At 38.0% G+C, this 12,575-nt stretch overlaps 1 protein-coding gene across 1 annotated transcript in view; it reads left to right on the top strand.

Annotated features, from left to right (window-relative positions):
* LOC134614382 (cytochrome P450 4V2) overlaps positions 1 to 12,341 on the top strand; it is a 44,518-nt gene extending 32,177 nt beyond the window's left edge. Inside the window, exons 8-11 of the mRNA XM_063458092.1 lie at positions 190 to 292; positions 1,023 to 1,157; positions 2,183 to 2,362; positions 10,931 to 12,341. Coding sequence (XP_063314162.1) covers positions 190 to 292; positions 1,023 to 1,157; positions 2,183 to 2,362; positions 10,931 to 11,088 — 576 coding nt within the window. The 3' untranslated portion in view covers positions 11,089 to 12,341. The remainder of the gene's footprint in view (positions 1 to 189; positions 293 to 1,022; positions 1,158 to 2,182; positions 2,363 to 10,930) is intronic.
* Positions 12,342 to 12,575: the final 234 nt, after the last annotated feature.

The raw sequence follows: 12,575 nt of genomic DNA, 5'->3' as shown, positions 1-12,575 counted from the left end.
GAGCAGGGTTCTGGCGGTTGCTGGGCAACCAATTTGGAGTGAATGAGTGAACATTGATAATGAATACTGCCTATTTCTGATCCCTTTTTCACATCCTGTGCTGTTATGTATTATTTTGTGATGGTTAACATAATGGATTTTTTTTGGTTCGTATAATCATGTGACATACATTCAATATCTCTATTATAGGGTCACGATACTACAGCTGCAGCCCTCAACTGGTCTTTATTTTTATTGGGATCACATCCAGAGGTTCAGAAAATAGTTCATAAAGAACTGGATGAAACGTTTGGTAAGGCATATTTTATACAAAATACATAGACCCATGGGGTACAGTAACTCTAAGGTGTAGATTTCGCTTGCTGGTCAAAACTTACAATCATTGGATTGCATAGAACCACTCAAAACTAAAGGGTAAAAAAATCAATCTCCATCGCTCATGATCATTGGTTATATTAATGTGTCTCATGAAAACATTAAGCTCTAAATGGTGCTTGATGAAGCATTTATGTTGGATGTGTTTGCTTAAACATGACAAAAACTAGATTGTTTTCTGCATTTTTGGCCGAACATTTTAGTAGAGATCTTTAGTCTGCCGTAATCCATGTTTCACCATGTGGATGTGTTTCAGAACTTCCATTCAGTTTCTTGTTAATGGGGACACACTGAGATAAGATTGGAATAGGTGTTGAGTGAGGTTTTTTTTCGCCCTATTTTAAGAAGTAGAACACGTTTTTGACTTTTGGACAAAGAGAAAAATCGTTTTTAATACAAACAACTTTCTTTTTTAGAGGAATCCAAATTTAGATTGTCTTTGGTAGTAGGCAATTGCATTCTACAACAGATCCATTTCAGTTATATGGGGAAAGAGCAACAAATCTGAGATACAGAAAATCAATGCAAATGTTTCTTGGAAAAAAATGGAAAAAAACAAACAAACCTTGTAAGTGGGCTTGTGAAACATATGGAGATGGAATGTTTAAAACAAGTTTGATATCTGATCATGGTCTTGCTCTTTCTAGGTCAGTCTGACCGTCCTGTTTCAATGGATGATTTAAAGAAACTTCGCTACCTTGAAGCAGTTATAAAAGAAGCATTGAGACTTTTCCCTTCTGTTCCATTTTTTGCACGTACCATTACTGAAGACTGCACAATCCGTAAGTCTAAATTATGTCGTTAAACTTTAGGAGTTGACTAATCTTGCTGTAGTGTAACTTATTCCTGAACTGTAAAGATGGCATGGGTTTAAAGGCAGTAGTCAAATAATTAGAATACAACATTTAATAGAACTGGAATGTGAACAATTACTAATATTAATTGTATGAAAAGGCTGATTATTTATTAACTAAATGGAAAATCATATTTGTAAAGCTAGTACAGAAATATTTATGTAAAGGCACAAACTCTTTTTCCCCTTCATGACAGATGACTTACCATGACTGTTACAATAAAAGGAGATTGTTATGAATATTTTTTCTTAAAGGGAACCCCGGGCACCATAACAACTTCATTGCAATGAAGTTGTTATGGTGCCATGAGGTTCCTGGTACTGGCTTACCTTTAGGAGTTAAATTGTTAACGAATAGTTTAACTCCGAAGTGTTGAATCCATCAACATCTCCACAGCTATTTGTGGTAAAGCAAACACGCAGATTTTAATGAGCAACACCCAAGAGCTTGTACACACACGTGATAGAATTTAGCTTCTTTATTTATGTAGGAAAATGAGACTTGGACCAATATTGAATTAATCTATATTCAGTTGTGTCTATGTAATCAATGGGAAGTAGGGAGATGAGAAGGATAATGTCAAAAGTTTAACACCAGCAACTGTCAGAAGGTTAAAGGACTCTTACCATAGTATAACCACCTGCAGGATGTTTCTAGTTCACTTTACATACACACGATCAGAAAATACAATCGGTAACACTGATTCTGTTCTACATATGCCCTTCTGTATATGACATATACCCCTAGGTAGAACTCCAAATTATTGTACAAAACAGTTGTGTAGACATTTCAAGGAAAGTAGGGTTTGAGTGCATTTGTAATCACTTTATAAAAAGAAACAGTTAGTGAAAATGTCCATTTGTAACATGAATTACCAGTTTTAACATGCTATATTTCCTTATTGTAATAGACACAGCTAACTTTGCATTCTTAACATATCTGTTGTATTGCAGGAGATTTCAAGGTACCAAAAGGAGTGAATGCTGTAATTGTTACTTATGCCTTGCATCGGGATCCAGAATATTTTCCTGAACCAGAAGAATTTAAACCAGAACGTTTTTTACCTGAGAATGCAAGTGGCCGCAACCCATTTGCATATATACCTTTCTCAGCAGGGCTTAGAAACTGCATAGGTATGTACATTAATAAAACAAATATATTTTGTAGCTAAAGTTAAAGAGACACTGTAAGCACTATAACCATTTTGTTTCACGTAACTGGTTATAGTGGAGTTCCTGGAGCACTGGCACTGTCCATCCATTTACCGTTAAAGGACCACTCTAGTGCCAGGAAAACATACTCGTTTTCCTGGCACTAGAGTACCCTGAGGGTGCCCCCACCCTCAGGGACCCCCTCCCGCCGGGCTCTGGAGAGAGGAAGGGGTTAAACTTACCTCTTTTTCCAGCGCCGGGCGGGGAGCTTTCCTCCTCCTCTCCATCTTGATCGCGACGTCATCGGCTGAATGCGCATGCGCGGCAGGAGCCGCGCTCGCATTCAGCCGGTCGCATAGGAAAGCATTTACAATGCTTTCCTATGGACGCTTGCGTGCTCTCACTGTGATTTTCACAGTGAGAAGCACGCAAGCGCCTCTAGCGGCTGTCAATGAGACAGCCACTAGAGGATTTGGAGGCTGGATTAACCCTCATTATAAACATAGCAGTTTCTCTGAAACTGCTATGTTTATAAAAAAAAGGGTTAATCCTAGAGGTACCTGGCACCCAGACCACTTCATTAAGCTGAAGTCGTCTGGGTGCCTAGAGTGGTCCTTTAAACAATTTTTAAACAACACTGAATGAGAGTCCCTGGCTTTCCATTGCACCACCTTCATTGGATTGATTACTAAAGCTGAGATTACATAATTCCTTGTTGTCATTCCAGTTCATACCTCCAGTAGCACTGTGGTAGGGTGAATGCAGTCTGCTCTCACTCTTGGCCAATCACAGCCCAGCTGCTCTGGCTTATGTGTCCTCATTAGCCCAAGCAGTACAGAAGGGTGGGTTGCTGGGAACCCTTGTTAACATTAAAACAATAAAAAAGGTTTAATGCTCAATGGGAGATAAATTGGTGCATACAGTGTCCCCTTAATTATTGTAAATTGGATGAAAAGGTCACTAGGGATGTTCCTATTATGAACAGTTCTTAAAAACCATCATTGCCACTGTTGCCGGTGTGAAAGCTGCAAAACTGTGCAAGTTGAGTGGCCTCTAATTGCTTCATTTGATACTTTGTTACTAGAGAAATCTATAATGTGTGTCACGACCAGAAAAAGACAAGCTTAGAAGTCATACGGTGAGCTATGTGGTGATTATGAACACTTACCCATTGGACAATCAAGCAGAGCTGATCTATTGGCTTGAAGCAAATGCGTGTAAAGCCTTTAGCTCCCTAAGGAGTTAATCGTACGCCAGGACCTTCAATAAAAAATATTTCTAGAGGCCTAATAAAAATTTTGCATGCCATGTGTGACAGAGCTCCTGTAATCTGACCGAGGACCTCAGCCCAGTTCGCTTCCTAGTCGTTTGCCAGGACCCTGGAGTGCTTCATCCCTAGATGCCGAGGGTTGACTGTGGTCTCTTGGGAGCCTTTCCGCCCGACCAGGCTATAGCTATGCTTCCAGGCAGGTATCGACCCACCTGCCTATACCTCTCTGGCTTTCCTTCCAGGCTGATATGCACCGTTGCCTGCAATGTGATTGCTGTTGTCTTTATAAAGACACTTGTGTCTCTGAGGCCTAACTCTCTTTGATTTGCCCCAGGGCAAGGGGTATCATGCAGCCAGCCAAAAGGTACAACAACTTTGTTATTGGGATGCCAAAAACCCACACAGGACAGGCAATTCCTAAAGGAACTAACAAATTCATCTTTATTTTTCACGGGACAAGCCCATAGGCTCATTACATATAACTTATGGTGAAACTCAATAAAAATACAAACAATCAAATCACATTAGACAACATACAGGAACTTATAAAAACATAATGACATATTTATAAAGGGGTGACAATAATTAACACAAAATATCTCTCCTGCCTGCAGAATTGGCAGCAATTTGTAAATCTACCTGAATATGCAAATTAACAAGTATTGCTATTTAGGTAGTACATATAGGTGTTGCTATCAACAGAGGGTGCTGTAAAGGCTCCATAACCAAATTCAACTTGTTAACAGCAAGCATCAACAGGACCAGAGGGCACAAAACCATTTAACCACAACCAAGTATATTATATTATATTACCTGTAATGGGTACAGGGGGACTGAAACATAAGAACAAAACAAAGTAAAGTGTCCTTCTTCTGCAAGTGACAGTGACAACTGTCACACTATGTCTGGTGGTACATTTAAAAACACCAGCTAGATTGTATATCTGACTTCTCCAGTAGCAAAGCGATCATTCTAGAATGGCCACCTGGCATTTATAGTAAATTTGACTATTACATAAACAAGTCATTGTCACCAAACCAAGACAGAGTTAGTCGCTAAAGTGTGAAGTGTGTTGTGAATTTAAAGTGGATTTCAAATTGTAGACCATATTACCCAAACTAAAAAAACATAGATTAGAAAATGTTTCTAGTTTGGCTAATTTTGTCCTGAAGTTTGAAATTCACTTTGAATTCTCTCTGAATTCCTGACAATTCACACTTTAGTGAATAAACTGACAACTTTAAGGGCCGAACAAAAAAATAAATATAATGCTTCAGAGCAGGAATTCCCAATAATAAGGCCTCTTGTTTGTCCTTTTTTGTGATAACTTCGGCAAGAAATATGATCCTGTGAGAATTCCATCAGAAAGCTCTTGTAATTCCCAACCCAATACTCAAAACACATCACTAGGTCACTAGGAGTTCGACATCCCCAGTTCAGTTTCTGTGGAGCTACTGACAAAACCTGGACTGTTGGTATTTCTTAGGTGGGGAACCACTGCTCTATCTTATAGTTATATTAGTTGAAACAGCTAATTTTAGCTTTCCTTCTACTTAACTGGCCATCATTCATGTTATTTTTTTTATTATTCATTTAGTCTATTTGACAGTTTTTTTTTGTTTAGCTATAATCAGCACTGTTGATGTCGATTGTCTGTTAAGAAGACCTTCCTATATTTCACCTATGACTTTATTTAAGATGCAGTATATAAAAATCTGCACTTTTCGCGGGCGGCTCCCTTTATATGGAATAGCCTGCCTACCGCCATCAGACTCTCCTCTAGTCTTGCATCTTTTAAGAAGTGCCTTAAAACCCATCTCTTTAGGAAAGCTTATGGCCTCCTAGACTAACCCCTACCTCACATACCTGTCTCTTGCCCTCTCCTAAAGGGCAGCCCACTTTATTTGACTGCAAATTCCTGTCCTAATGTGTTTTACACCCCACCTCCTATAGAATGTAAGCTCGATTGAGCAGGGTCCTCTTCAACCTATTGTTCCTGTAAGTTTAATTGTAATTATCCTATTTATAGTTAAATCCCCTCTCATAATATTGTAAAGCGCTACGGAATCTGTTGGCGCTATATAAATGGCAATAATAATAATAATAATAATAATAATAATAACTCTTTCATTCTGAAATCCTTTACACTCATTAAACAAAAGACTCACATATTTATCATAAGAGTAAATGCATTGTATTTTATGCAACGTTGACATTTCAAACCCCTATAGAAAAACCCTGCAGAAGTCTCTCATCTGAGCCTGTTTTGATTGCTGCTTGTGACGATGCTTTCTTGTCTTAAATGCATCTTGAATGCATTAGCTTTTATTGGTTTACTTTCTAACAAATTAGAACCTGCATACATTTCCATAAGTTTTTCAAGACCTTTTTATTTTCCTCTCCTTCTTCAGCATTATTTTCTAGGTCATTGTATTAAGCTCAGAATAATTAAATGTGCCTGTTAAGCCTAAAACAAATTTATAGAAAATTAAAGGGCATGACATATATAAAATAACAAATATGGTTCTCTCTCTCTCTGTCTTTCTTTTCTTTGTCTTTTTTTTGTTCAATTATATCTTGTTAACTATGGGGCAAGTGGCATTTCACTTTATTACTACAGGTCTAATTGCCAATGCATTTGCGTTTTGTCTCGAAAGAATTTAAAAAAATTAATATGGGTAACATCTTTTAGCTGTAAATTGTTTTTAAAATAACATTTAAGATTTCGAAAAATGTAAAATTGAAACAATAGGCATATACTTATAAATTCGCTAGCTGTTTCTGTAAATGGCAATAATTCTTAGCAGAATAATATTACACAATGCCCTTACGGTTTGACATGGAAGATAAATGGCAGATGATACATCAAACATTTTTTGTCTTATTAAAGCATTAGCAGTGTCAGCAGGGAAATAAAACAGAAAAATAAACACGATTGTGCTGTGATGACACGGACAAGAGAAGGTGATTTGACAGAAAGATAATGATGGTAGTAAAGCAAATCCTACAGAATGAAATGTGGACTTACAGTTCTGATAAAATTAGGCTTATTTAATAGACCTTGAATTGTAAGAAATTCACAGTTAAGGACTAAATGACCTAATCTGAAAACATAGCTGTGAAAAATGTCCACGATTTTAATATTTTGCCATAAAATTCACAATACCCTTCTGAACTCCCAACAAACTTGCAAAATTGAGGGTGAATGTGCACAGTTAAGAGTAAAATTAAAGTGAATTTCACATTTCAGGCACAATACATGAGGTGAGGTAGAGGCAAACAATATGCCTACAAAATAACAGTCGGACAAAAAAAGGTTAAACCTGTGCTGCAGGAGCTCCACACTCACTGTAGTCCCAGTAATGTAATATACAAACAATAAAGGAAAAGGAGTCCTGCACATCCAATATAAGTGTGCACACCCAGGTGCTACCACAGTTTATTTGAGGCCAAAGTACAAACAGCTAGCTCTGGCCATTTTAACGCCTCCAGTCACTTCCTGGATCGGCAAATAGGTGCGTGATGACGTCAAACGTCACGTGCGTTGCGCGTGACCTGATCACGTTCCATGCTAGGCGACGGGTAAACAATTATACAATCGTCTGAAAGGAATGGCAAAACAACATTTTAAACCTTCAAAGTATTTCAAGAAATATTATAGTTCAATAAGATACAAAAAATTAGCAGTAATACTTACGCACATATAAGTTCACTAGAATGTGGAGCATATTTATAAAGATAAACTTAAAGCTGTATTCAAATATACAGAGCACACAAACTTGTATAAAGACATAAAACATATATATGTGCAAAGCCAGGGATGACAGAAATAACCAGACAGATGACCCAACAAGTGAGACATATGATAAAGTATGGAAATAACCATACAACAAATGTAACAAAAATAATGATTAAATGAACAGAGACCACCCTCACTCCCTCGTGAGGGTAAACAGAGTGCCATCCCGGATGGAAAAAAAGAGAGGGATTCACTAAACGGGGGTAATAATAGAATCATGCAACAATGAAATACATCCCCTGAACCAGAAAACATCCTGAAGCGGGCACATAAAGGATGCACCTAAAGCAACCAGTGCCACTCAAGCTTCTCGTTTAGACCAGGAGGTGACATGGGTTCCCTGGGTGGAGGGAACAGAGAAAAATACTATTGCAAAAAGAAGTTCGCTGGATGCACCTTCTGGACACTGTCAACTCATGGTCTTAACGAGAAGCTCGAGTGGCACTGGTTCCTTTAGGTGCATCATTTATGTGCCCGCTTCAGGATGTTTCCTGGTTCAGGGGATGTATTTCATTGTTGCATGATTCTATTATTACCCCCGTTTAGTGAATCCCTCTCTTTTGTTCCATCCAGGATGGCTCTCTGTTTACCCTCACGAGGGAGTGAGGGTGGTCTCTGTTCATTTAATCATTATTTTTGTTACATTTGTTTTATGGTTATTTCCATACTTTATCATATGTCTCACTTGTTGGGTCATCTGTCTGGTTATTTCTGTCATCCCTGGCTTTGCACATATATATGTTTTATGTATTTATACAAGTTTGTGTGCTCTGTATATTTGAATACAGCTTTAAATTTATCTTTATAAATATGCTTCACATTCTAGTGAACTTATATGTGCGTAAGTATTACTGCTAATTTTTTGTATCTTGTTGTTGAATATTATTCCTTGAAATACTTTGATGGTTTAAAATGTTTTGCCATTCCTTTCAGACAATTGTATAATTGTTTACCCGTCACCTAGCAACGTAGCGTGATGACGCACGTGACGTCTGTCGTCATCGTGCATGTATCTGCCGATTCAGGAAGTGACTGGAGGCGTTAAACTGGCCAGAGCTATGGAAATTTACCACACATCTGATCTTGTTTGTGTATCTGATTACTGCGGGGTGGCACTCTGGGTCATGTAAGCACTGTGTTTGTGTATATATTGTCTGTATCTTATGTATACTGTAGGACATTAGCATTGAGAAAGGGCTTTCGCCCGAAACGTTTGCTGTTTGTACTTTGTCCTCAAATAAACTGTGGTAGCACCTGGATGTGCACACTTATAGTGGATGCACATGACTCATTTTCCTTTATTGTTTTCACATTTCAGGCAGTAGAAACTGGAATATTTTAGCATTTTTTTAAGTTCGGTTATTTCGACCTAAAATTTTAAATTAACTTTGTATTTACTTCACATTGCAGACAATTAACACTTTATTGATTAACAATGTCTGTGAATGTATTTTGTGAATTTCTGTCCATGTTTACAATCTTAATACTTTTATAGCAGCTTTAGAGGATTGCAGCTGTATACTCTCTGCACGATTTCACAAGTAGCGACAGGGAGTTGCCAGCTACCGCCACTGAAAACCAGTCACTGACTAGCAGCTAATGGCACCTGTGGACCTCTATGGTACCTGCTACCCTCTACCTAGCCATTGATTTCCAACTGGTTTACAACCCTGACACTATTCTTTACTAGTTACCTCTAAACGCAAAGACTTAAATGGTTACAATGACTAGTTCAGTGATTTAAAGTGGTAATGGTGCTTGGAATCTGTATGTTTAGCATTTCACTATGAATTGCTGCACATACAGAAATAAAGCCAGTTGTTATAACTCCATCTCTGGCAGCAGCATTAGAGTGTCAGTTGTCTGCCCAGAATAAGAGCTCTTGACCAGTTAAAGGAACATTATAGGGTTGGGAACACAAACATGTATTCCTAATCGTATTTTGTTAAAGCCACCACCTAGTCATTCTCCCCCTCCCCCCGGTTCTCTCTTGCCTCCTTAACTATACTAAAATCTTACTTGTATTCAAGTCTGCAGCTGCTGGCTCTGCCCCTGTCTGTCTCTGACCGGCCTGCTGTCTGCTGACATCATCAGAAGTGGTGGTCAGAGCCAATCACAATGCTTCCCCATAGGATTGGCTGAGACTGTCAAGAAGGGAGATCACGGGCAGAGACAGCACAAGTCAAAAACAGCCCTGGCCAATCAGCATCTCCTCATAGAGATGCATCTCTACGAGGAAAGTTCCATGTCTGCATGCAGAGGGTTGAGACACTGAATGACAGTGCTGCCCACTGTGCAGCACTTCCTCTGGAAGCACCTCTAGCAGTCATCAGAGAAGTGACTAGTGGAGTTATCAATAGGCTGTAATGTAAACACTGCATTTTCTCTGAAAAGACAGTGTTTACTTCAAAAAGCCTGAGTAGAATTATTATACTCACCAGACCAAATACAATAAGCTGTGGTTGTTCTGGTGATTATAGTGCCCCTTTAATGTCAGTTCTGTGCACATTGGTTGTCTGTTGTCAGCACACACACAGAATGTGGGTGGCAGTTGACCAATGTGGGCCTGGCCTTCACCTCTGTGCTGCCAAAGTTCTCACGTCAGTTTTTCATCCCTGAAATCTTCTACGTCACTGGAGGAGGATAAGGATTGATTTGGATAATTTATCCAAATTAGTTTATGGCCAAAATGAGTCATTTCGCATGTCTACTGCCAGGGTTAAACTTTAAACTGCACCAAAACCTAGTCTAAGTTAGCAAGCTGTGACTACAGAGTTGGAAGAACATCAGTGACAATCATTTGTAAGGTCAAAACAGCTGACCTGGGAACATTCTCTAAGCCAGCTATGCTTTGAGTTCAGCTCTACCCTTGCCTTAAATTTTAAATTCCCTTTGAATGCTCACTTTAGTAAATGAGCCTGTAAATGTTTAGTGAGTTAGCCATACTGTGGGCTAGAATTTATTTGTAAAATGGATGACAAGTTGACAAGAAAATTCTAATTTTAGGCCCAAAATACAAATAGTACTTCAAAGCTATTTACTATGCTTTAGCTTTTGTTTTGTTATTTAATTTGAATGACCTCTTGTGAATTAGTAACTAGGTTCACCACCAAACCCTCTTACAAATCTTTTATAAACACCAGGCAAAGCTCTCTTGTTGGTTTTCTTGCCCTGTTCAAATCTCACATTATTGCTCTCCCCTCAATGGTCCAATCAGATGATTCTCATAGCATTTGAAGCAGAAACGATGCACATACAGATTCCTTCCTGCATGACCACTTTTAAAAGCATAAATGGTCATGTTGGAGTAGCCCTTTAAAGTAAGATCAGTTATTTGTGTATTAGTTATGACGGAACCTGTCTGCTTTTTTGGGTTTATTCACCAAACCAGGCTTTTGTTAGACATGACAAAATAATTTCTCATTTAAGGCCAAACATACTATTTAAAAAATTTATGTTTTCTTGCTTTTTTTTTTTTCAGGCCAAAAATTTGCTTTAATGGAGGAAAAAGTCGTCTTGTCAACCATTCTCAGGAATTTTTCAGTCCAGGCTAGTCAGAAAAGAGAAGAATTACGTCTTGTTGGTGAACTAATTCTCCGTCCACAAGATGGCATGTGGATCCAGCTGAAGAGTAGATGAAATATATTTTGTGCCTTATCTTTCATTTCAGAGCTGTACTTTCACAATAAAATGCCTTTAATTGCAATTGATATGAAGTTGATAAGCATATGCTAATTACAGAATAAAAGGGTATTTGTAATTAAACAGATACTATTTAGAATGAGATTTGCCTTAATGTGAGAGTGGCCAGATGTGTAATTTGGGATACAGAAAAAAACTGCATTCTTTAAATGTATTTCTATTTTATTGTTTTATATCACATTTTGTAATATGTTATATAATTATTTTGTGTATGTCTTACCTTTTTCTTTTCATGCAAAGTTTAATGCAGCTATTATTAATTTAACTACATATAGGCTTTAATTTAATAACATTTCCAAATTATTCAATACTGTTAGAAAAACCTTCCAAATGGTTTATCGACAAAAAAAAAACTCCCATAGACTTTTTTTTTTTCAGATTGTATTTTATTGACATTTCAAATGTTTCAGAAGAAAAAACAAACTGGGATAAAGAAAAGAAAAAGGGTAGGGGTTAAATGTTCAACATACAGAATACATACATAAGAAAGGTCACCTGGGTACATGTCATCAGATTTCACAATCAGTGTCTTTTAATGCACAAAATCTATATACAATCTCTAACTGTCTTTAATGCCTGTGACTCAGGTAAACGGGTTCAATATGCCTATTGAGATACAAGCTGGTCCTACTCGGTAGACCCAATCCCGTTCAGGTAGGATCAACTCCTTTCTTAACCCCTTAAGGACACATGACATGTGTGAGATGTCATGATTCCCTTTTATTCCAGAAGTTTGGTCCTTAAAGGGTTGAATAGTGGCCTGGTTCATGATCCATCCCTTTCGGTATCATAATGTCAGCATTACCCTGACAACACTACACTCCCTATCTATCTGAGTCTCTAACCCCTCTTCCTCCAAATGTCAGGGGAAGTATCCTTTGGAAGGAGTCCCTCTGTTTGTTGATATCGGCGTCAGCCCTCCTATATCTTTATAAACGCATACCCTGATCCTCTAATTCTGAGACATCTCCTCATAATCATGCATTGACTGAGTTTATCCTGAATTAATTTCAGTGGTGGGTTGAGTGATGAGTGGCCTGCTACTCCAATGTGTGCAGCCGTTATAATATGTATTATCAGGAACATAAAGTGCCTAGGAACTTGGCCTGGAAAAACGTCCCAGGATCTAGCGATAGTTCGACATACACTCCCTGAATGCTTCTTCAAAACTGCTCCAAAATTCCTTTAGACTTTAACCCCTTAAGGACCAAACTTCTGAAATAAAAGTGAATCATGACATGTCACACATGTCATGTGTCCTTAAGGGGTTAATGTTGACTTCAGATAAATAATTTGAACAATTTTTCTGACAGTATTGAATCATTTGTAAATCGTATTAAATCAAGGTCATAGTTTGGACTGCATAATATGTTTACTAGACACTCTGCAGTTATTAAAGGGACACTTGCATGTAAATCTGTACT

This window comes from Pelobates fuscus, chromosome 6 (genome assembly GCF_036172605.1).
Source record: "Pelobates fuscus isolate aPelFus1 chromosome 6, aPelFus1.pri, whole genome shotgun sequence".
Taxonomy (NCBI): Eukaryota; Metazoa; Chordata; class Amphibia; order Anura; family Pelobatidae; genus Pelobates; species Pelobates fuscus.
The sequence above is the reverse complement of the archived record's forward strand: the minus strand, read 5'-3'. Positions and strand labels throughout refer to the sequence as shown.